The following is a 26,939-nucleotide window of genomic DNA, read 5'->3' as shown; positions in this document are numbered from 1 at the left end:
TTAAATTATATATTGTAAGTTATACTACATAAAGTATCCCTATCTGGCCTCGAGTCTTACCTTAAATCTCAGGATTTTCATTGGTCAATGTACATTCTGTGGGAGTTTCTGACCAATCAAATACCTGAGATCTGAGTTTGAGCATGGAGAATTTCTTGATAACCGCGGAACCAGGAGTTGTTTTTGTCTACTGGTATTGAACAAAGAGAGTACAACAATCTTTCCGTAGCATCTCAAGTGTGCAGATAATGACTTTTCGGTATATATTGTAAGAATTCAAATACAATTAAACGAAATAGTACTTAATTGTTTAAATTGTTCAGGAAATCTGGTTTATAAGATAGCAATGATTTGATATCCGGTTAAGACTGCTGCAGCATTATATACGTACTTTACTTATTCATTTAACAACTGTCACAGTGCTATTCTATCTATGTATTTACTAAAAAGTCAAGATTTCTTTTGTTTTTGTTTGAATAAGTATTTTGTATTTTGTTGCACTCCTTTTGTTAATAAATGGGTAGAGAAACCTTCCTTTATAAGAGCTTCAGCTAGGATTAAGAAGTTTTTATACAACCTTGTGATATGAAATAATGGTTAACATTATCAATAAAAAAAACCTGCATTTACATTTTGGATTTTAGTTGGCGTGAATGTATATCTTTTGATAAATATGTTTATAATGATAAGATGGACTTGTTTTAATGAATAAAATTAAGTAAAGTTAAATTTTTTACAATATATAACAAAATATGGAAAATATACAAATAAGACAAAGACGTGAGGTTGACGTAGAGAAACCAGTGAAATTTTATTTTGGGAGTACATCAGAAAATATAAACAGCATTCGTTGTGAATCACCTGGTAGTGACATTTCGTCCCCGGGCTCACCAGATAGTTTATCTTGGAATGAGTCGGCAATGCTGTCATGTTGGAACAGTGTACATGGTCTAACAGAGGAAGTTAACAAAATTACTGAATCAGGAAGCAAAGGTTTTTTGCGGTCATTGTCATTTTCAGCAAAATCTTTACAATCTGAAATATTAAGGACTTCATCTTATGCAAATATCAGACCCGTAAGTGAGTTTTCAGGGTTATCAGGATCCAGCTCTGAAAACAGTCCTGGGAACGGATTCCGTAGATCTGTTTCCTATATAGACCACAATGACAACAAAAGTGATGAAATGTCAAAGCAGCCGATGTTGAGTAATTGTAAAAGACATACTAAATTAACAAATTCTAGCAATAACTGCCGTAAAAGGGTTTCAGGAACATTTAATGACACTCAGCGATATTCTTTGAGTAGTTTAGCAGAGGAAGCAGGGTCTAGCATTCCCAGTGAATGTCAGAGAAGGTCAATTGCTGGTGTGCCAAGAAAGACTAATAATAATTGTAAGAGAAGAAGTTGTGAACCTCAAAATGATAGATGTCAAGTCTCAGAAAAGGAATGTGCAGAAGCAAAAAGTAATTTACAACAAGAAATACCAGAAAAAAATCCGGCATTCCGGCAGTCCTCTTACCCAGGTCTGCGCGAAAGGACGTTAATTCAAAATGAAAGTAAAAGACATTCGATGCCACTTCCATTGATATATAAGAAAGAAATGATGAACAAAGTTATCTTGTCACAAAACAAAACATCTGATCATGTTGTTGAAATAACTGATACGGTAAGATGCAGAAAATAAATATTTTGAAATATTTTTTTCAGTAAATACCTTGTAATTTTTGTAATTTAGTAAGATCCTCCATTTTATAGGAAAGCCTAGCACTCCTTATTAGCTCGACTTTTTCAAAGAAAAAAAGAGGTTTTGTCACAGTCATGGTGTCATTGCTGTTGCCATCAAAATACTTTGACGTTGGTCATAATATTTCTATTTCTCAAGGGATTGCCTTCATTTTTTGACACAAGAGCCCATAATTTAGACAAGACCTTCATGTTGACCTGGGACTGAGCTTAACTTGAATTTTGCTATGATTAGCCATAATTTGTTAATTACAAATGGATTGTTTTCATACTTTGACACAACATCCGGTTTGATAAGACCTTCAAATTGGCCAGACTGAACTTGACCTTTACTTTTAAAAGACTTTGACCTTCAAAGTCAAATGTTTGCATTTTCCTTGATTTTTGCTAAAATTGTGTTAATTTTGTTAGTATTTATAAAATTAAACTCAACAATCCTTTAGACACGACCCTCAAGTAGACCAAATTGATAATAACCTCCACTCTTCATTGACCTTGACATTGAAGGTCAAATTATTGATTTTTGCTTGATGTTTGCTACAATCGCTTTAACTTTGTTATTAATGAATGAATTGTCTAAGTTGTACATGAATACAATTACCTTAATGACAGTGTCCTAAGGGAGATCAAACTTAGTTTAACCTTCACTCATAAATGACCTTGACCTTTTTGCTCAAATTATTGTAATTACAGAGTTTTATTTTTGCTTTAATTGGCTATAACTTTGTAAGCAGTAAATGGATTGTCTACAAACTTGGGCAAAACAATCTTTGGGACATTAGAATGAACTTGACCTTAACCTAAATATAACCCTGACACTTAAGGTCAAATTAGTGAATTTCACTTAAAAAACCTGTTAGCCATGTCTTTGTTATTTATGTATAGATTTGATTTATACTTGTTCAAAAGAATCCTTATGTTGTATAATTCAAATATGACCTTTGCAAATACAAGTCAAATGATACAAAAAATGTTTGTGAAATTCATTTTTCTGTGCATGTAGGAGTTCGAGTTAGGGATATTTAGATGTTAACCCCTGATCTGCCAAATTTCTTAAATGGACTTGCCCATTCCTACCATTTTTGGAACTGCCAATTTTTGGATACCAATTAAGAAAAAAAAAATTGTTTTAGTCATAGCCTGGTCAGACTATACAGATTGTCGGGCTAGCCCAGATCTTTACTGATGCTTAAGACTAATAACCTGAAACTCCAGCATGGTAGTGGACTAGTGGTTTTGACCTATACTGTGTTGTTGTGATGTAAATAATATACAACCATAAAAAAGGGGTGGTTAGGGGTTAGAAAACATTATTTTATTGCTTGTCTGATTGTCTACTTTACTATACTCCATCATTTTCGAGGTTGCTATATTTTGACATATCGTAGCTAAAATATCGTCCATTAGATAAAAAATTGCACATGAGGATTCATATGTGTATATCACTATGAAACTTGAAAATAAATAAACTTCATTGAATACTTCATATTGTACCTTTACAATGTGCAGTAGTCTATTTGTTAAGGTGTTTGCCTCTCAACTCAGGGCTGAATTAACATGGATGTTCAGTAGTCTAGGAAGTGGAATATTAAGAGGTTGATAAAAGATGATGTAGATTTTTTTCTCTAGTGTATGGTTACACTTCTGTAATTATTGTAGGATTTATTTAAGGCTCTGGAAAGATAGATACGATGTTTAGTTGTTTGACATTATAATGAACACCATATATAGATATATTTACTCTTATTACTTTGATGAATTATCTGAAACTTTATAAATAGGCTGGAAAGTTTGTTAAAGAATAATAAGAGAATTACAACCCTTGCAGATTGGCTATTATTTATACATAATATAATGTTTGTTTACAGTTATCTGACTTAAAATCTGTAACTTCATAAGTTAGAGATAAACATGAGTGACAAGGAAACAAAATGTTTGATTTAATCTGACAGTACATGCTTCAGATTTCATTTCTTCCTGTATTGTATGCCACTATTTATATAGCACTTGTAATAGATGTGCGTGGTTTTTTTTTGTTTTTTTTTTGTTTGCAAAATGTCCCCCCCCCACCTCCCTTTACTTCTTCAGCCATTTTGTAGCTGAAGAGGTTGCCGTTATGGGTTGAGGCATCAGAATTGCAGGCACCTTTTATCCATGCATGATCATTAGAGGTGACTAAATGAAGCTGTTGCCGTTATGGTTAAGGGTTGAGGTATCAGAATTGCAGCTACCATTTATCTTTGCATAATCTTAAGAGGCAAACTTAATGGGTTTGAATTTACTGGAGTGTAAGCATCTCTTAGCTCCAGCAGGTAAGGTGGTTTTGACCCCTAGTGTTGCTTTAACTTTGTAACACCCAAGGGTAGCCCGAATAATCTTTCCTGTTTCGGCGCCATATGATCTTAAATTGTGTTGGTGAGCTGTTAAAGAAAACAAAAAAAACCAAGAAACCCATACTTTTCCCCAGTTGTTTGTAAGTAAGTAAGTACAGAGAGGTTAAACATAGATAGTGCATGAAGCTTTGGTATTTGTTCTTATATATTGTTCAATCAAAAAGAAAGGAGCACTTTTTGTTGTATCATATAATATTTCTATACTGGGAATTCCCTCTATAATGAAACAGATATAATATCCCAAAATTTCTACTTACCATTAGTAATATAACTAATTATCTCCAAGTTACAACTGGAAACAAAATCATCAGTAAGAAGAATTAGTGATTCTTGCTTATCATTTCTCAGAAACATTTACAGTCGAACTTCGTTCGCTCGAACTCGAAGGGCCTATGCAATTTGTTCGAGAGATCGGTAGTTTGAGCCAACCGAGGTTGTACTATTTTTACGTTGATCATATGTCTAAAGGTTTTCTAGCATACATAAGTCTGATGATAAATACGTCAATATAATTGTTTGATAGTACATCTGTTCGTCAAATATGTTATATTCAGAATTATTATCTAAGTATTAACGGTACGTTGTGTTAATCTGTACTCATGCATATTGTATTTGGTTGAGTTCGATTGGGCAATCAGACCAAACTTGTTGACCAATGTTCAAAATATATTCATATGTTTATAATGGGATTAATTTAATTTTAAAAGATAAATTAATGAAATATTTGACAAAAAAGTTTGACAGCAGCATCTTTTTGTAGTCATTTACTAATAATAACAAACACACGTACAAGTATCATTCTATAAATAGATAAACACTGTTACAATTAAAGTTACATGAACTACAGTTGTAATTAAAGCCGTCCGGGTAAACATCATTCTTTACTGACTTTTGCATATTTCACTTATTTCTTTTTATCGTTACCATAAACGGCAAATAACCCAATATTATTGTAACAAACAAATCGGTTACAACACCTCTTATTTTGTATCAATTAACCTTAATTGCCTTTGTCACGATCATGAGGTGTTAAAAAAACATGTGTCGCCGACTGTCATTTATTTAGAACTTGTCGACTTGTCTTTTTGAGTTCGACCGAAAAGGTGTGATTTTCACTATATTTCTGCCGAAGGGACCAGAGATCAGGTTCGAGAGTTCGAGCGATCAGTGTTCGAGCGATCCGAGGTAGAACAATATATGTGATATAGGAATTTTGCCGGGACTGGGCGATGAGTTCGAGCGAAGGGAGGTATTCGAGCGATCCGAGTTCGAGCGAACGAAGTTAAACTGTAGCTTCTCATATTTTTCAGATAATTTCAGACATTCTTATCAATATGGCATGTATTATTTTATGTATTGATTTGTTGAAGCCAAAAAGTTTCATTTTTTTGTCATTTTTATCTGTTTGTATGTCATGAAGCAATTCTTGGATTGAAGCTCCAAAAGAGACCAATGTTTTTAGGGGAAATTAGGTGTAACTTTGAAGGCAGATCTTAGATCAACATGAAAAAGAGGGGAAACATAAATGTATCGTAATAAAAACTTGCTGAGTAAATTTTTATTAAAAATGGAATTTTCTTAAAGCAGCACGCCTCCACATTTATCCTTATTTTCAAGAAAATTTTGAAAATGTATTTAAAAGTAAGATATTGTGAAATGAACAAAGAGAGTAAATTAACACATTGCAAACGGTACTTACAATCCATTTAAATTACCAAAAAGAGGGCAAAATTTGCATAAATATCCATTACTGCGTTAGTAACGCAGTAGAAATATGATAATCAATACTGCAAAATCAGTCATTCGAAGCACATAAGATATAAATTAGTACTTGAATTTTGAATCTTTTTACCATTCTTACAATCTTAGTTATCTTTCCAAAGTTTTATTGTCTTAAAATATTTTGGCTCATCTGGAGGCATGCAGCTTTAAACTTTAAATTTTGGTAAATCTAAAATTTCTTTTGACTGACCTATCATAGCTTGAAGTGTATAAATCTCATTTCCATATTTTTATATTAAAAAAAGTATATACATTTACTGAAACTTGCATGCGTATTTACATTTGCATACAAAACATGCTACATGACATGTATGTTGGTAGTTCAGTAAATGTGATGGTGATATCATTTTACCTGACCCCCCCAAGGGACATCTATAATCTGCAATGTTTAATAAGCTGTCCAGTATTTGAGACTGCTTATACTTCTTCAAGTCAAAGTCCATATTACTGTAAACTGTGCAATCACTTATAACAATACTTTGGGGACCACCAAATTTATATTGTTAAATCCAGATTAACAGCATCATGATAAGCTACATCATTATAAGCTACATCATTATAAGCTACATCATTATAAGCTACATCATTATAAGCTACATCATTATAAGCTACATTATATGCTACATCATTATAAGCTACATCATTATAATCATTATAAGCTACATCATGCTCCTAATATGAGAGAGTTACATTATTTCTTGTGTTTGCCAGTGTTGGTCAAGAGACGGTCAGTCACTCTTCGATCAATAATAATAACTATTTATAAACATTGTACTGTTAGGTTTATCATCATGTGGATGAATGTCAATTGTAATTTCATCAACTGCCTTATAATAATTAAAAATTTTGAATTGTTTCACTATTGTTATTTAACAATAAAATAATAAAGCTTTGAAATTAATATCAACTTAAAGTTTGCAGTTAGGATGTGGACAAGAAATGTGGCCTGGACATGAAGTAGGACCTTGAACTGACAATTAGCATATAGGGCCTTTACATTAGAAAGGGCCTTGAGAACATTAGTAGGGTCTAGATAATAAAAAGCGTCTAATAACGTGAAGCAAAGTTGATATGACCTAAAAGGATACTGTTTATGGCTGCTTTAGGCTGAGTGGTCTCTTTCACCTATAGTTTCCTTTGCTGGTCTTTGTTTAAGTAAATGCAATAAAAACATGCAGTTAGATTAACTAAAAAGTTAATAAGCAGGAGAGTACCCTGGAATTTTCTGTTACAGACTTTAAATTATAATCCTGAAGTGTCAGTCATGTTCAACTTTATGCTTGAAGTCTTGTCTGGTCTTTGATAAATCCTCCACCAGCAATGCTGGACAGATGTCATAATGATTTAACAGTGTAACAAATAGAGTTACTTGGGAATAAAAAAATATTTAGGAATATAACAAATTTACAAATTTAACAAACTTCCACAGTTACAACTTTGTTTGTACTAGTTAATAATTGATCACTCATTTGTGAAAAAAGTAGATTAGATGGGGAAAAAAACCCACATTTGCATAGTTGGAGTTAAAAAATAGACCAAAGTGACTTTTGTAACTATTTTTATGCCAGTCATCTTTATGATGGGGTTACTTAGCATGAGGCACAGGGTGGTGCCTTTAGTAGACTGAAGGAAAAATCCTGCTATTCCTTACCTGTGGGGTGGGGCACGGGTTACAAGTTATTGGTGTATTACAAATATTAAGCTAGGTAATACTTAAACTACAGCTAATATATCATACTGATTAAACTTATCTACTTCAAAATTTTTCAAATGTAATATTAAGATTAGAGTTGTTACGTACATTATGAGTCATAACCTCATTTTTGTGATGATAAATTTGAAACACTTAAAAAAGTGTTACTAATTATTTTGTTTATTGTGTGAAGTAATTTTAGCAGTATTTCATTTGAATTTAAAAAAAAATCACTAGTAAAATTTTTAGTAATTGATTGCGTTCATGATAGATTTGATTTTATTGTGAACCTGAAAAATCCAGATTGAGGCAATCAAAGCAGGTATATTTATATATGTGTATGTAGATATAAAGGTATGGTTGATTTACATCATTCTTATATAGTTCATGATTTGATTGCTTTAAAGATGTTATTTTTTTTTAGCCTTCATAGTACGAATAAGATTTATAATATTTTTATTGCAACAAGACAGTAACTGTTGTGTCGGTCTCGCATAATATTATTTTGTATTTGTATTTATGACAACAATTCTAACTAGATGACAAGCTATAGGTATATGTTATATACATTAATCTAAGATAAATTTGATATAAACAATTATAGTCATCAAAACATCAAGTTAAATAGGAGGAATTAATTGATGATTTTTGAACTGACTGAGGTGCATTTCCTTCCATGTAAACAGAAAAAGAAAGATATTGTTTTATATATAGATGGGGATAGTGAGCTTAACAAGAGCTTAATGTGTAAGACAAAACATATCTCTTAAGCTCCTTTGTGCTTGTGACTGACTTTAGTGAAGAAAGTAAGAAATGTGAGGATTATAGATAGGGATACTCTCATGTATATTATGATTTATTACTGTATAAAACACTCTAAAACTAGGAGTTATAAATGTTGGTGTATATTGTGCTTTAAACCACAAAGTGTCATTAGGATAGCTGTAATGTGCATAAATTTTTGTAAACAAAGATAGACAGAGGAATACTTAATGTATTGTGATTATTTAAAAGATATAGATTTATCTAAAGAATCTTATTGAGATGACGTCAACAATTTTCTACTTATGTATTGTAGGTTCCAGAGCTGTTTCAGAATATACGTGGAGCGACCCAGCGGGATATCTTCGAGGAGATGGAACCACGCCAGCCGGAACCGACGAAAGCATGTTACGAGGTCATGTATGTGGGTCGAGCCAAGGTCAGGGGCAAGAAAATTTTGTCTAGTCACATTGACGATCTTGTTATGAGACTGGAAGCTAAAGAACAAAGAAATAGTATTATTGCAGAAACTGGTGGCGAGTCACATGATAGGCGACGTCATAAAAGTGATTCAAGTATAAAAAGTCTACCTACATTACTTGATGAAACGTCTGTAAAGGAAAATGAATTGCAGAAAATGTCTCAAAAAACTATATTTCAAGGTGTTGAATTGCATAATGATTCTCCCACAGGAAGTAGTGACGAGGTTCATTTGCCAGGAGACACCACTAATGATCTCCATAGAAACCAACGTAGTAACAGTACAGACCAGCTTAGTGACGGTGGACACAGTTCCTCCGAGAATGTTTCAGATGGGCTTCATAGCTCACATTCTGGGGACCAGCTTAAAGATATGTTTCATGGCCTACAGCATCATCCTGAAGGTCATGTACATTTTCAGGATCACGATAACCATGGCAACCATGACAGGTCAACAAATAGAACAATGTTGTTCAGAATAGGGCAGAGTGAGATTTCATTGATCAGTTTAGATAAGAAACAAACAATCATCGAAAGGAAGTTCAAAAACATTTCATCTGTGTCACAGGTTAGTTTATTTATAATTTGTTGTTTAACCTGCTGAATTTCTTATATGGACTTTTCCAATTTCCATTTTGGAACAGTCCATTATCAATTTTAGGTATATCAAGGTGAGAATTTATAGTTGGTCAGTCACCAGTATAGAGCCTGGTCAGACTTCACCAATGTGCAGGGGGGGCCTGGCTCTATACTGGTGTCAAAGACTTATCACTTTCGCCTTTTGCAGGGTAAAGGTTAAGGTTCATTGGTATTATGCCATTTTAAATAGGAAATAATGTAATTGAAAAGGAAGAAAGCAAACAAAATGACTACAATTACAAAGTATTGAAGTTTTTGTAACTAGGTTCCCTGTCCTGTCTGTAAATTACTCATTTACCACCTTCCATATTAATTTCATCAAATATTTAAATTTGTTGGCTTTGGTATCATAGTATTAGATAAGCAATTTAGATATTTTTGTTTTACTTCAAATTAATGTTATTTATTTTGAACCTCTCTTAAAATCCGAAAGAAAAGTATTTTTTTGTTAAATTGTGAAACACTGATTGGATTAGTTGAAATCATATAATGTTTTTTTCAGATGACAAAATTGTTATTGAATTTTATTTGCAGTAATGCTGTTTTGAAAATGTTTTGTCTATTTGAATAACATATAATAATTGTTTCTATTGCAGGGAAACTTAAAGCCAGATGTATTTGGGTTCATATCACGTGAGCCGGGTGCTCAACTACTTTGTCATTTACTGCGGTGCTGTAGTCATGATCTGGTATGTTTACTAGATCTTTTATGTTTCACTAATGAAGAGTATATTAGAAAATTGTATTTTGAGTTATAGAATTGAGGAAAAAGGAGAAAGAAAGCCATATAAGGTTTTGTAATTGGATATATTTTAAAAGTTACCAGTTTCAGTTCCCTTTACTGCAGGTATGTAATTGGGATACAGCCTGTATAGCATATAAGTTGTAATGGGAGCAGTGACCTCGACTTGAATCCCAGGGATCCTGGGTCTGAATCTTGCAAATGTCATGGCCATGTTTCCTCTTATATTACACTACTGGTTAGAAGACCAGAAAATGATAAATTTTGAAGTTGCCAGGACTTATTTCAAAAGCTAAAATGAATATATTTATAAGTCACATTGGTTAAAACTAATAGCTAAAGTATAAGACATTTTGTAAGTAAAGTCTTTAATGATATAAACTAAATTTAATGTATAAGCCCATAACATTTAGCTCTTGCTAAAAATTGTCAGCCAAGCTTGTAATTGAAAAAATCTCAGAGCATTTTGTTTATTAATAGAATCCATGAAAATTTTATAGTTAATCAAAAATGGTTATTGATTGAAGCAAATTGAAACCTCATGCACATGTTCAACTGTTTTATGTCATCATGTAGTAGTTTTGTTAGGTATAACTGAGAACAGAAGTTAACAAATTTTTTTGGCCTGTTTATGTTGTGTCATCTGTGTTCTTTCTAATTTGGTTTACCTTAATAATAAAACAAAGCAGTCTGTAAGATAGTGAATTACATTTTGTTTAATTATTTATTTTTTGTTTGATTATTTTGGATGTGATCATATGACATATATGAATTACAATACCATTCTAGCATCATTCAAAATGTATCAGAATGAGATCTTTTGTTGATATGCATTTTCTTTACTGGAGCATTTTCATCATTTCCATTCCAGACAGATGAGATAATGTCAGCATTAAGGACATCATTCCAGAATGCCTATCAACAAAGTAGAATACAAACACAACAAATCTGTATCAACTGTCCTCTACATCAATACCATAAACTCTGCCAGGATATAAATGGTAACTTTAATAACTCATGTGATATGAAATGTAGAATTGAGTGCTTTTTTATTGGTTTTAAAAGTTTCACTGATACTTTTGAAGGTCATTCAATATCTTCCCAGTTTGTTTAGTGGTTGCACCTATTTTTCCTCTTGTATGCAAAGTTTCAGGAAAAATCTTGACTATTATTAGAATAATAGACCGTCATTAGGTTATCATTGAGACTGATTATGAATTTTTGGGAGACATATCGTTTTTGCCTTCCCCGTCCGTCTGTCCGTCCGTCCGTCCATCCGCATTAAGCTTGTCTGGCTTTCACAGGTCAAACTGCTAGCAGAATTTCATTGAAACTTCACAGGAATGATACAGTACTATCCCTAGTTGTGCTTTAATAATAATAATCTCATTCCCTGTACAAAATGGCAACAAGAGCTATAAATAGAAAAATCTTGTCTGGCTTTCACATGTCAAACTATTGGCGATTTCAATGAAACTTCACAGGAGTGATCAGTACTATCCTTAGCTGTGCATAATGCTGGCATGTTTGCCTTTCGCTTCACAAAATGGGCGCCACAGCTATAAATAGAAAAATCCGGTCCGGTTTTCACAGGTCAAACTGCTGGTTGGATTTCAATCAAACTTCACAGAAGTTATTAGTACCATACCTAGTTTAGGGGAGACATGTTTTTGTGACAAAAATCCTTTCTATTTATCATATGATTCAAAATTGAGTCTTATATTATAGGCCATTTCTTATTCAGAGCTCTGTAAATTTGAAATATAATAAGGTTAGTCTTTAATACACATGTATAATGACATGCAAATATTTGCAGATTGAAATATCAAGCAAGTTTATATCTTCAGACTTGTAAAATAAACTTGGAAAATTATGTCTTTGCACATAAATCATTATCTGCCAAAGACTGTAGACATTTTAACTAAAATTGAAATTTTTTCGAAGCAACCATTTTGTAAATGGGAAACATAATGTTCTAAATAAAACACTGTTAATTAATGACCTTTGTAATTCTGAAACACTTACAGAAAGAAATTTAAATATATTATTATATTGTTTGTTCAAACTTTGTTATTGTTTTTCGTACAATGTTGTCATGTGAACAAGTATATGAATTAATCATTCATTTGTTGTCTAGTTATTATAATTATACAATGTGTATATTTCAGGTCAAAATGCGGAGATAGCCTACAATTTATTGTGTAAAAGAATCCAGCAACTGTTAGAGAAAGATGCCAATGAGCTGTATCATTCTTTACAGGTTCGTACAGCTTTTCTTTTGATGTTTCTGTCACTGAGTATTTTAGACTAACTGTATTAAAATCCTGATATGAACCTAGTTTCTGAACTCTGGTCACTGTAAGCATTAAGAATTAGACTATATCCCCATCAACTGTGCAGTCTGGTCATACTCAGGGATAATTAGGTCAAAGGTCAAGATCAGGGTAAGTCTCAGATAACTTGAGAGGGAATAATATACAAAATCTATACAGAAAATATGCAGTCATGTGGAACCACTGATAAAGCACCTAGCACTTAACCTTCATTTGTGAAACTTGGTTGGGACATTGCCCATGGCTAGTTGATGACCCTATTTATTTTGAGGTACAAGGTCACAGTGTAAAATTCTTTTCCACTCAATATCAGGTTCTGTTTGTTTTATTTCTTTTTTTCATCAGGTTCTATCACATTTTAGCACTTTTTATCTTATGCCTGCATATACATTAGGAGTATAATGGTCTGACATACATAGCTCATGTATCATTTAGATTTGAACCTCCAGTTTTTGTAATGGACAATGGCACTCCTTAAGATATCTATTTTTAGAAGAAAAAAAAGAAAACAGTTCTTGAGAACAGGAAAGTTTCAGTACAGAATAGGTTATTTACCTATTAAAATACTGTTGCTAAAATGGAATCCTGAGATAAAGCAAAACTGAAAGTTGTGTCATTATCTATGATTCCAAATTTCTCTGAAATTTATGATTCCAAATTTCTCTGAAATTGATATAATTTTCGGAGAATGATCTATTTATTGAGAGAATATTGGGATAAACTCATTGCTGTAGTAGATTTAGCATTCAGGAATAATTCTCCTATATCTTGCCATAAAAACCAGTCTGCATGCAATCTTTAACAATAATGTTGCATGCATTGTAGTAGTTAATGAACTATCAACACAGTTAATAATTTACATTTTATGTAAGTTGAACATGCTAATTTGATATATTGACTCAGGTATCAAGTCACATAAGGCTTATGTTTATGGATAAGTGCAAAACAAACTGTTGTATAAATACCAATATCTTGAACATTCACTAATCAAAAAGAGAGAAGTGAATTGAGTTAACACTTAAAACACTAAAGTCTTGTGATTTTAACTGTTTTTAGTCCCCTACCGGTTTACCGGAGGGGACTTTAGGTTTACCCTCTGTCCGTCTGTCTGTCTGTCTGTCTGTCAGTCCGTCCGCAAAACTGGATCCCGCGATAACTTGAAAAGTACTGAAAATATTTTTATGAAACTTGGTATATGGATAGATGGCAGTATGGAGATTTTGCACGTCTTTTTCTTTTCTTCCTATGTTGAAAATTCTGGTTGCTATGGCAACAAATAGGCTGAAAATATGGCAAATTTTACACATAAACTGGATCCAGTGATAACGCAAAAAGTACTGGAAATATTTTTATGAAACTTGACATATGGGTAGATGGCAGTCTTGAAATTATGCACGTTTTTTTCTTTTCTTCCTATGTTGAAAATTCTGGTTGCTATGGCAACACATAGACTGAAAATATGGCAAATTTTACACATAAACTGAATCCAGTGATAACTCAAAAAGTACTGTGAAAATATTTTTATGAAACTTGGTATATGGATAGATGGCAGTATGGAGATTATGCACGTCTTTTTCTTTTCTTCCTATGTTGAAAATTCTGGTTGCTATGGCAACGAATAGGCTGAAAATATGGCAAATTTTACACATAAACTGGATCCAGTGATAACGCAAAAAGTACTGGAAATATTTTTATGAAACTTTACATATGGGTAGATGGCAGTCTTGAGATTATGCACGTCTTTTTCTTTTCTTCCTATGTTGAAAATTCTGGTTGCTATGGCAACAAATAGACTAAAAATAGACTGAAAATATGGCAAATTTTACACATAAACTGGATCCAGTGATAACGCAAAAAGTACTGGAAATATTTTTATGAAACTTGACATATGGGTAGATGGCAGTCTTGAAATTATGCACGTTTTTTTTCTTTTCTTCCTATGTTGAAAATTCTGGTTGCTATGGCAACACATAGACTGAAAATATGGCAAATTTTACACATAAACTGAATCCAGTGATAACTCAAAAAGTACTGGAAATATTTTTATGAAACTTGACATATGGGTAGATAGCAGTCTTGAGATTATGCATGCCTTATCTGTTCTTCCTATTTTGAAAAAATATCAGTGCCTTGGCAACAAATAGGCTTAAAACATGGCAAATATAACAATATTTGTGATTAGTCAAAAAGAGCTGAACATTTTTATGAAATTGCATCTTTAATTCAAGAGTTATCTCCTCTTTAAGAATTTTGCTTTTAAAATGGTATATTTTGGTAACAGGGATGTTTCAAATATTAACTTTAGAGTGTCTTTCAGTCCGTCTGTCTGTCTGTTCATAAAAACTGTATCCTGTGATCACTTTTAAAGAACTTTTTCAACAAATTTTTTTAAAATAGAGAAAAATTGAAACATTTGTGAATGGCCAATGGCCCTTCAGAATGTTGATGGGGTTCTAACCGGTAGGGGACTTATGGATTGCTTGCAATACTATGATAATTGCTTGTTAGTCTTGGACCTTAATTGACGAAAGTCATATGCCACCTTTCTAATCTGGCCTGATCTTGCATCTCCATTTACAAAAATGTAGTTTCTCTAGAATTGATACTCTAGAGTGCTCAATTTTTATATTCGGATATAAAAAATCCCAGAATCTATGAACAAAAACAGTTGGAAAATTGAAATTCAAAGCAGGGCATGTACATTAAACAGACCAGTTCAACAGGAGTGTGACTATAGTAAATATTTGTGGTTATTTATTTTACAGAATGAGAATCCCCAGTGTTACGAGGAGTCCGTGGAGGTTCTCATGGTTGCTATCAGGAGGCTCTGTGAACAAAAACAGAAAGAACACTCTCATATCTCAGAAACTAACAAAGGATCTCAAAAATCAGATGTGAGTATATGTTATAATAATATACATTATTAGTTATTAAGATTTTGTCAAGTTATATATATGGCCCAGAAATGTTGTTTTTTAGCTCACCTGTCACAAAGTGACAGGGTGAGCTTTTGTGATCGCTTTTCGTCCGGCGTCCGTCCGGCGTCCGTCCGTCCGTAAACTTTTACTTTAAATGACATCTTCTCATAAACCACTAAGCCAATTTCATCCAAACTTCACAGGAATGTTCTTTTGGTGGTCACCTTTAAAAATTGTTCAAAGAATTTAATTCCATGCAGAACTCTGGTTGCCATGGCAACCGAAAGAAAAAACTTTAAATATCTTCTTTTAAAAAACCATAAGAGCTAGAGCTTAGATATTTGGCATGAAACATCATCTAGTGAGTGTCTACCAAGTTTGTTCAAATAAAAGCCCTGGGGTCAAAATTGGCCCCGCCCCAGGGGGTCATTGATTTTCCCTATATGCATATAGTAAAAACTTAAAAAATCTTCTTTTAAAGAACCCAAAGAGTTAGAGCTAAGATACTTAGCATGAAACATGTTCTAATAAGTGTCTACCAAGTTTGTTCAAATAAAAGCCCTGGGGTCAAAATTGGCCCTGCACCGGGGGGTCATTGATTTTCCCTATATGCATATAGTAAAAACTTAAAAAATCTTCTTTTAAAGAACTCAAAGAGCTATGGCTAAGATATTTAGCATCAAACATGTTCTTATAGGTGTCTACCAAGTTTGTTCAAATAAAAGCCCTGGGGTCAAAATTGGCACCCCCCCTGGGGTCATTGATTTTCCTTATATGTGTATAGCAAAAACTTAAAAAATCTTCTTTGAAAAAACCCAAATAGCTAGAGTTAAGATATTAAGCATGAAACATCTTTTAGTGAGTGTCTACAAAGTTTGTTCAAATAAAAGCCCTGGGGTCAAAATTGGCCCCGCCCCGGGGATCATTGCTTTTCCTTATATATGTGTATAGCAAAAACTTGAAATCTTCTTTGAAAAAACCCAAATAGCTAGAGTTTAGATATTAAGCATGAAACATCTTCTAGTTAGTGTCTACAAAGTTTGTTCAAATAAAAGCCCTGGGGTCAAAACTGGCCCGGCCCCAGGGGTGTCATTGTTTTTAACTATATGTGTACAGTAAAAACTTTAAAAAAATCTTCTTTTTAAAAGCCCAATGAGCTAGAGCTTAGATGTTTAGCATGAAACATCTTATTATGGGTGTCTACCAAGTTTGTGCAAATAAAAGCCCTTGGGTTAAAATTGGCCCTGCAAAGTTGGGGGGTTGGGGGGGGGGGCTATATACAGGTGAGCGACCTCAGGGCCATCATGGCCCTCTTGTTTTGTAGCCTCGAGCGGTTTAGTGAGAGTTATATTGCAAATAATTGTTTATATACAGCCATATAAACTGTTAAGAATTTTTATAACAAATTTTTATTGCTGCAAACTTCCTTTACGAGAAAAAAGGCCATCATTATGAAGATGTAACTTTAAATGTATTTTCAATCTTTTATTTTATCACTTAATTTAGTTGATTTGCTTAAGTGGGTGGTATGTTTTCATTATTGTTATTTGTATATTTTAGAGTCTGATTATCAAATATTATCAAATATTATCCTATTTGTGATATTAGAAGTTTTCATAAGACTTTATTCCTGATAATTCTATTCAGTTTTACCTGATTGAGATGAAAGACAAGGGTAACAAGTCAACCTTTGATTTTCTACGTAACCGAGCCAAAAAAACTCTTACAAGTTCATTTGAGAATTTGATAACAAATGTTCACCACAAGACAGAAGAGATGAAAGGAGCATTCCGACATCGTAGTGGAACAAATGAAAGTGACGGGGGCAGTTTCTCAAGATCTGTTGTACGTAAACTAAATAGTTTATAAAAACTTTATTCACATGATTTTTATGCATTTATGTTTATACCCCTTGCAACGTAATGAATGGAATCACTTTGTTGCATTGGTTGATGAGTCAGATGTCCGTTTGTCCCTCAGTCTCCATTGTGTCATTGTGTCCAATCTATAAATCCTATACCCCTTGAAGGATTTTCGTCAAACTTGGCTCTAATATTCATTTTAATAAGGTGAGGTACAGAACACATGCTACCTCTCAGCTGGCTAAAGGTCAAGGTCCATGGGAAGTCAAAGTTTAAATATCAGACAATTTCATGTTCACTATATAAGTCCTTTACCCCTAAAAGCATTTTCTTCAAACTTGGCTTAAATGTTCACCTCAACAAGGCAGTGTGAAGATCCAATGACGCTTCTGTGCAAGGTAAAGGTCATCCTTAAAAGTCAAATGTCAAATAATTTTGTGTCTGCTCTTTAAATCCTATATCAGTTGAAGGATTTTCTTTAAACTTAAGTTCAAATGTTAACCACAACAAGGTGATGCTCAGAACTTATGCCACTGCTGTGCAGATTCAAGGTCAAAATCACCCTTGAAGGTGAAGGAAAATTAAAACATTTGTCTGCACTGAAAATATATACTTTTCATATGACTTTTTTTTAAACTCAAATGTTTTCTTTCAAAACTAAATAAAATGCACTACATTATACCCTGTGTCATTGAGATCAGGTGGGGAATATAAATCACTCCTGTTTAAAAAGGAAAACAAAAGACAAAATTTTATTTTTTCTTTAATCTGTTGTGTAACAAAAAATAATTATTCACAGACATTTAAAATTAGAATTAGTTTATTCTAATATTTATAGTTTCCAGCTATTCTTGTACGTAAAAGATTTTTAATAATGAAAGAAATGTAATAACTTTAATTCTAACACGACCCGCATTTTTCCCTATTGAACATAGAAGAACCGAAAGTGTGTGTTATTATGCAATAGAGTCACTGTTTGACGGTCTATATTTAGACATGTGACGTAATCATTATACATGTGACGTAACCACTATAAAATCCGACGCGCTGACAATAAGTACGGAAACAAACCAGGCGCAATTTTGCTTAATAGCAGGTACGGCAGCATTTTTTTGTTTACGTCGTGTTAGAATCGAAATAATATATCCAAATCGGTGATTTTATCGCTGGATAACATCACTGTTTGTCGTTCGGATGCGCATCATTATATCACTCGGGCTACGCCCTCGTGATATAATTCCTCGCATCCGAACTCCAAACAGTGATGTTATTGAGCGATAAAATCACAGTTTGGGATATATTATTTCTTAATTAAGAAGGGTATTTAAGGATTTTGTATGAATATTTACAGGACACTCCCGACATGTCCCCAGCTCCATCCCCTGCCCTCATTAATAAGGATCAACCTAATTTTGAGTTCCCTAGCCCACCACCTTCCCCTACCCAGGGTACTCGACCTCGAAGCGCTACTGTAGGAGCTGTTCCAGACTCCAGCACTGTAGAGAGAGTGATGGCCAGACAAGAAGAGAGACAGAAGAAAGAAAAGAAGGAACGAGAAAAACGTAGAGCCAGTGAGAGCCCTATGAAGCACATGCAAGTATTTTAAATATGAACATTTCAATTTTAAGACACTATATTTTGAATGAATATATAGTGTAAGTATAAACTTCTTTGTTTAGATTTATATGTGAGAGAACCTGTAAACAACAAATCTGGGAGAAGGATGATCCCTCGGAAGCGTTAATCACAAATGAAATGAAAATTGCAGACTCAGTTTGATCGAGTCTGTATGTGAGGGATAATGAATAAGTGCAACATTCTAAACCATTCTCAAATCCTTTTTCTGGACTCGGCAGTACTAATGTCATATGAGGTAACACAATGACTGATGTTGGACTCTAACCTACAATACCTGGGTTGAGTGGTCAATATCTTATCCGTAATACATGATTCTTTAAAACTGTGTAATATTGAGGGGGTTACATATAGTTGATTGAATGTTAATGGAATGAAGGATATAACATTTTGAACTTGAGGTTAAAAAAGCTTCCTGCTTATTGTATTATGTAAATAAAACCCATAAACTTATACATTCACCTGGTATATATTTTCCTTGTTGTTACCTAAATATTAGCTTGTCTTTCAAATGAAACTGGTTTATATAAATAATTGGAAAAAAATAAATTTTTGGTTTTCTCTTGAAAACAAATGCAGTTATTGAAGGAAGCACTGAACGGTTAAGAAAACTAATTGAAAATGTTTTGGTTTTATATGCTTTGACTTACAATTACCAGGTTTATACTTGCCAATACTGGTTCCCCTGTAAGACGAAGTTCTGGTGGTACTCGCCATAGTGAAGATGGGAACCAGTTACTTTCCCCAGAATCTCACCTTGCTCACAGGCGTGGTTCCTGGCGCCAAGCTATATTTAACAGAGTTGTCACACCTGCCAAGCATCCTAGTACAGAAACTTTAGAAGGTACAGTTTAATGGTTTTGTAATACACTTTGTATATTTTCAGCTTTGATATAAAAATATTTTTTGTTTCTGTTTTTGTTGTCATAGTTTTAAAAAATAGCTGACAATGAATTAAGCTTGTATCTAAATATTTGATGTAAAACACTAACAGCAGTCCATTGCATTTCCGGTTATGAATGTTATAAGATTCTGCTGCCATAAAACCTGCCTTCATTCACATAATTTCAGTTCCCATTTTAAGTAATACATTACCACATTTCAAAATAACATGTTCTTGTGTACCAATTCCCACTTGTCAAAGTGGTATACAGTATTGCCCCATGAGGATTTCAGTTTAAATTTGTCTTGTGAATTACCTCAGTATATTTTCCATTATCTTCTATTTTACTTCTGTACTTTACATTCATTAAAACCTTTTACATAGTAGATCATTTGCAGATATCAATTTAAACCAATACTGTGACTGTCTAAATGAAGGCAACATAGTATAAAAGTGGGAATAAAATCAGTTATTCAATACAAACTTTTTCAATTTTAAGACAGAACTTCCATATGTTTGGATGCACCAATAAAATGTCAGTATGTTATGTGGATACTATCTGATAGGTTTTAAAGATCATGAAAAAGATAATATTTTCTTGGAAGTAATAATATAAAATGTCATCATGGTATGAAATGAGCCGCGTCACGACAAAACCAACATAGTGCGTTTGCGACCAGCATGGATCCAGACCAGCCTGCGCATCCGCGCAGTCTGATCAGGATCCATGCTGTTCGCTTACCAACTCTATTACAAGTAGAAAAACTAAAAGCGGATGTGCAGGCTGGTCTGGATCCATGCTGGTCACAAACCCATTTTGTTGGTTTTGTCATGACAAGGCTCAAATCTATTTTTTTTATTGTAGAAAGTGTAGAAGAGGAGGCGGATGGGAAGAAGAAGACTTCGGAGGAACTGAGGGCACTGTGGAGGAAAGCTATACTAGAGACATTACTGTTAATACGCATGGAGAAAGAGAACATTGACTTACAAGGTGAGGACTGTGTTCACCCTTTATCATGCTCAATCTGAAATGAACTTGCCCATTTTTTTCTTAGACAAAACCATTCATAGTTTTTAGGGGAAAATTTCAATTATGTACTAACTGAATAGTGAATAGTACAGACCATGATCAGACGACACAGATGTACTGGATGACCTCAGTCTGCACTGGTCACATGGGGGGAGATTTAGTTCCTGCCAGCAGGCTAAGGGTTTTCATTATCATCTGCTTTGATTATTATACATTCTGTCCAAAAACTGAATGTGTTGACTGCCTTATATATTGCATATTGAAATCTCTTCAAAAGCACATTAAGTCTTAGATTTCCTATGAAGAAAAGGCAAAGCCAATGGTTTATTACATTGAATTACTAGTACTGGTTTTAAGAGCATGATTTAAATTTTTTATGAATATGTGAAGAAAGCAGCAATAAATATGAAATAATTTGTCATAAAAGTAGCAACGAATAAACTAAGTGGTATTTTTTTCTTCCATATAAAGTAATAAATTACTTTGACTAGTTAAAACAAATAAAATGATAGCATTTTTAAGGTCACTAAAATTAGGACATGCAAAGGTCAAAGTTCAGCTTTCTGTATTTTATCTCAATTATTCTAGATTATTCATTTTACAAAGTTATCTCTTCTATTTATCAAGAGCAGCAATCTACCTACTTAATGGATGAGGAATTTTGATTCATTAATGTACTAAATTTGATTTGATTTGACACTCATTTGATATGAATTAAATTTTCTGTGCATCATGTGTGTATATTGATAACGACTATCATTTTATAATCATGCACTTGTTACATTATCAGTGTTTTTATCATTATCAAACAATGCAGTATGATATTCATCTACATCATGATCATTACTAGTAGATAAGAATATATAATACTTCATAACGTAAAATTATAATAAATTTTTAACCATTTCATTTTAGTATTGGTGTAATATTATACATTTAATATGGATATACTTCATGTTGATATAATTACCTTGGAAACTACTCGACCTTCAAGTATGATTTTTTTAAATAAAGAGAATAAATAAATAAGTGTTGAAAAAGTAAAAGATATTGATAGTAAAGCATCATTATCACTGACAGTCAATACACAATACATACATTAAAAGCTCTCTTATAGGCTTAGAGTGAGTATTGGTGTAAGCCAAGCACAAAATTTCTTTATTTTTTTTTCTTTATCAAAATTTATGACTATTGATTTATCATTGAAGTTTTTCTTTAATTTAAATCTATTTACCTTTATCCACTTCCTCATTAAATTTTAACCTACATTTTGTACCTGTCATACATGCTAAGGCTTAACATGAATATGGCCCTCGGTTTCATATTGATTTAAATTGGTTATTTTGAATCATCTTCTATCCTGAGAGATCTAGCTATGTGTGGAAACAATCCGGCTTACTCCTGTTAAATGGTTCCAACAAGGTGCCTAATCATATCTGAAATTTTGTACTGATTTTCTTCTGCAATCCCATTATTCAATTATCAAGGAAAGTGTTTTTTAGTGTTGAATATTTTAAGCAGGACCAAAAAATTATGACACATAAAACCATCAGTTCTTTTCAGCTGTGTATGTTCTCATAAAATACCTAATGTTGTTAACCATAAGGAAGTTAACTGCCTGTGAAGCTATTAAAATTTGAAAAAATCAATGTTTCACTGTTTTTTTTTCTTCACATTAAACCACTTAATGCACATCATTTTTTTCATGTCCAATATAATGAATATTCTATGACAAATTAGATGGAGCAGTTTGAAAATTTCAGCTCTTTTAATTAATATAGCTGATATAGGGGGAGAAAAACTATTACTTAAAGGTTTATTTTATGAAATAATAGTTTTGTTACTTAGTAACTTTGATATGTTTCCAATAAGTTGTGGATCATGTTAACATTTTATTATTCTGTGGTTGATTATCTATTCCTGCATCCTTTTTCAGTATGTTAGATACAAACATATACATTTCTATAATGATTGGTAGAACTTCTCTTTTAGTGGAAAATTATATATAACATTAAAAGTACTTTCTAGAGAAGTTTTTAACATGTGGGTTTATAATAGCCAATTGTGCCCTGAAAAAAATATTCACAGACTTGAAGTCGATAGCCACAAGTTCATCTTGAAAAGTGCTAGTGGACTTGAACAGTGTACCTTTAATTTCAACTTTCCCTCAAATAGATATTAACCTAGAAGACTAAGACTATTATTTTACTGTCAGCAGTAAAAGATATATCATGGATGCAGAGATCACTGTACAATTATATTAATCCACTAGGGAGTATAGATGTCTGGATGTTATAAAACAGTTTATCGATCTGTGACTGCTGTTTTACCGTAACATATTATATTAAGATCATTGCACTGTTTTAACATGTACTAGTCTCGTATGTAGCACACTTCAGTAAAAGAGAATAAATGAAGAGTTGAGGTGCAGATAGTCTAGCTTGAGATGTAGATAGTGTAGCATGAGATGCAGATAGTCTAGCTCAAGGTGCATTGAGGTGCAGATATTGTCTAGCATGAGGTTGTGCAGATAGTCTAGCTTGAGGTGCAGATATCTTGCTAGAGGTGCAGATAATCTTATCTACAGGTGCAGATAGTATAGCTTCAGGTGCAGATGGTATATCTTGCTTTAGGTGCAGATAGTACACCTTCAGACACAGATAATCTAGCTTGAGACACAGATAATCTAGTTTCAGGTGCAGACAGTATAGCTAGCTTCAGGTGCAGACAGTATAGCTTTAGGTGCATATATTATAGCTTGAGGCACAGATAATCTAGCTTGAAGCACAGATAATCTTGCTTCAGGTGCAGATAGTCTAGCTTCTGGTGCAGATATTCTAGCTTCTGGTGCAGATAATCTAGCTTCAAGTGCAGAAAATATAGCTTCGAGTGCAGATAGTATAGCTTTAGGTGCAGATAGTATAGCTTCAGTTGAAGATAATCTAGCTTGAATTGCAGATAATCTAGCTTGAGAAGATAATCTACCTCCAGGTGAAGATAGTTTAACTTCAGGTGCACCTCCAGGTGAAGATAGTTTAACTTCAGGTGCACATAGTCTAGCTTGAGGTGCAGGTAATATAGCCTTAGGTGCAGAATGATAGTCTACATTCAGTTGCAGATAGTCTAGCTTCAGGTGCAGATGGCCCAGCTTGAGGCACAGATAGTTTAGCTTCAGGTGCAGATGGCTCAGCTTGAGGCACAGATAGTCTAGCTTCAGGTGCAGATGGCCCAGCTTGAGGCACAGATAGTCTAGCTTCAGGTGCAGATGGCCCAGCTTGAGGCACAGATAGTCTAGCTTCAGGTGCAGATGGCCCAGCTTGAGGCACAGATAATCTAGCTTCAGGTACAGATAGTCTTACTTGAAGTGCATATAGTCTAACTCCAGATGCAGAAAGTCTATTTTGAGGTGCAGATAGTCTAGGTTAACTATTGCAATGAAACCACAGGAATTTGGCTCTTTAGTCTAAAGAAAAAAATACAGTAAAAGTAGCCGTTTACATGTACTATGAATTATGTAACCTATGAAAGGTATATAGTTTGCTGTTGCATAATTTCCAGACAAAGTTATGACATCATGATTTACTGGTTAGAAATTTTTTTGATGCTATATATACTATGCATGATATCTGTTTCTTCTACCCTTTAACACATGGAATTTTTAAATTTGAGTAAGAAATTTATTATATTTGAAAGTGCATTGCAACAAGAGAAATGAACTGAAGTCCATGAAGTCTGTCAAATAAATTCTACTTCTTCTCAATAAATGCTATCAAGTTTAATGTATCTAATTCTGGGTACATACACACTTTTACCATTATAGCATTCATTTACAAATGTTTACAATTGAGTAATTGAACTGTTGCAGTTATTATCTATAAAAATTGCATTTTATAGTCTAAGTTTCATGCTTACGCACGTTCACCGACTTTACAGCTATTACCCCTGGTCATCGGGCTACTGGTATCTATCTATCAATCTCCCTGGGGAGTCTTTTAACTCCGCTTAGTGCAGCCGACACTTTGGCGCAAGGGAATTATACCACCCTTGCAGGGTACCCATTTTTACACCTGGGTGAAGTTGAACAATAGCAGGTAAATTCTCTAATTGCCTCAAGGAAATTAGGCAGTGCCCCCTGGTGGGGGTTCGAACCCGGGATCTCCGATCCCTAAGCGCTCGTCCTACCACTGGACTACTGCCCTTTCTATACAATTCACTAAGTTGTTTTCTTTGTAAAGTTTTTTTTGAACCCAGGGATTAAATTGTAGCCCCCCCCCCCCCCACACACACACACACATTTGCTTGAAGCTTGGATTTCTAATATATTATATATCAAGGGTTTTATGATTTCAGTTTTTAGAATGTAACAATACCAGGATTTTTTAAATTCTTTTTCAGCCAAAAAGTTTTAATCAGTCCTTTAAATATAATTTCACATGAATGATCCTTAAAAATTTAAAAAAAATTTCCAAGTTTATTTGCTTTAAAGGCCTATTATGCCCTAGAAATGCAATTATCTTTATCTCTCAAAAGCTTTTAATTTTTGGTGTCTTGATATAGTTTCCAAAGTTACTCATTGGCCAATTACCTGAACATCTTTAAGAATTTCCTTATGTTGCCTTTTGGTAATTAGCACAGTTATAGTGATTAAGTATTTTGTAGAGAAGTCAAAATAACACTTTATTTTTTTAGATTATAAGCATCTTACAAAGTCACGCTCTAAAACCATAATTTCAATAATATATACTCATGTTTGCCCTTTCTAAAGAAATTTCTGAGGTATAATGTCCTTTAACTGAAAAATAGTACCAAGGCTGCATAATTGGATTCTCTATAACGCTAATGTACAGATATTTAAGTTATTTATCTATCAGATATTTGTTCTCAAAAATGATTCAATAGTGATGTTTAGAATAAGACGGTTGAAAAACTGATTACAGACTCCCTTATTACAAAATAAAGCCTAGTAAAGACTTAATAACCTGCTTGTTATTGTATTATAGTGTCACATCACAAACATGTGATTTCAATATGGCATTTAATTATACATTTTTAGCTCGACTATTCGATAAGAATAAGTAGAGCTATTGCAGTCACCCGAGCGTCGGCGTCGGCGTAACCACTTATGTTAAAGTTTTTGTAATAGTTCAAATATTTTACAAAGTCCATTGACATATGGCTTTGAAACTTTGCACACTTGTTCACCATCATGACCCCAACCTGTAGACAGGAGGAGGTAACTCTATCAAGCATTTTGACAGAATTATGCCCCTTTTTCGACTTAGAATTTACGTTAAAAGTTTTTGCTAATAGTTCAAATATTTTTCAAAGTCCATTGACATATGGCTTTGAAACTTTGCACACTTGTTCACCATCATGACCCAACCTGTAGACAGGAGGAGGTAACTCTATCAAGTATTTTGACAGAATTATGCCCCTTTTTCGACTTAGAATTTACGTTAAAGTTTTGTAATAGTTCAAATATTTTCAAAGTCCATTTGACATATGGCTTTGAAACTTTGCACACTTGTTCACCATCATGACCCCAACCTGTAGACAGGAGGAGGTAACTCTATCAAGCATTTTGACAGAATTATGCCCCTTTTTCGACTTAGAATTTACGTTAAAGTTTTTGTAATAGTTCAAATATTTTCAAAGTCCATTGACATATGGCTTTGAAACTTTGCACACTTGTTCAACATCATGACCCCAACCTGTAGACAGCAGGAGGTAAATCTATTAAGCATTTTGACAGAATTATGCCCCTTTTTCGACTTAGAATTTACGTTAAAGTTTTTTGTAATAGTTCAAAATATTTTCAAAGTCCATTGACATATGGCTTTTTGAAACTTTGCACACTTGTTCAACATCATCATGACCCCAACCTGTAAACAGGAGGAGGTAACTCTATCAAGCATTTTGACAGAATTATGCCCCTTTTTCGACTTAGAATTTACGTTAAAGTTTTTGTAATAGTTCAAATATTTTCAAAGTCCATTGACATATGGCTTTTGAAACTTTGCACACTGTTTCACCATCATGACTT

The 26,939-nt window shown here is 33.3% G+C and overlaps 1 protein-coding gene across 2 annotated transcripts in view; it reads left to right on the top strand.

Annotated features, from left to right (window-relative positions):
* The first annotated feature begins 737 nt into the window (after nt 1–737).
* The window catches only part of LOC132756719 (TBC1 domain family member 1-like), a 40,329-nt gene continuing 14,127 nt past the window's right edge, over nt 738–26,939 (top strand). For both annotated transcript variants that reach the window (XM_060747852.1, XM_060747851.1), the window contains exons 1-10: nt 738–1,667; nt 8,691–9,422; nt 10,090–10,182; nt 11,107–11,236; nt 12,404–12,495; nt 15,334–15,462; nt 17,134–17,331; nt 18,700–18,941; nt 19,643–19,827; nt 20,732–20,857. In XM_060747852.1, the coding sequence (XP_060603835.1) occupies nt 753–1,667; nt 8,691–9,422; nt 10,090–10,182; nt 11,107–11,236; nt 12,404–12,495; nt 15,334–15,462; nt 17,134–17,331; nt 18,700–18,941; nt 19,643–19,827; nt 20,732–20,857 (2,842 nt within the window). In that variant the 5' untranslated portion in view covers nt 738–752. The remainder of the gene's footprint in view (nt 1,668–8,690; nt 9,423–10,089; nt 10,183–11,106; nt 11,237–12,403; nt 12,496–15,333; nt 15,463–17,133; nt 17,332–18,699; nt 18,942–19,642; nt 19,828–20,731; nt 20,858–26,939) is intronic.

The sequence above is a fragment of the Ruditapes philippinarum genome, unplaced genomic scaffold, assembly GCF_026571515.1.
Source record: "Ruditapes philippinarum isolate M1 unplaced genomic scaffold, ASM2657151v2 ctg203_1_1_1_1, whole genome shotgun sequence".
NCBI lineage: Eukaryota > Metazoa > Mollusca > Bivalvia > Venerida > Veneridae > Ruditapes > Ruditapes philippinarum.
Note: the sequence above shows the minus strand (reverse complement) of the source record. Positions and strands in the feature narration are given on the sequence as shown.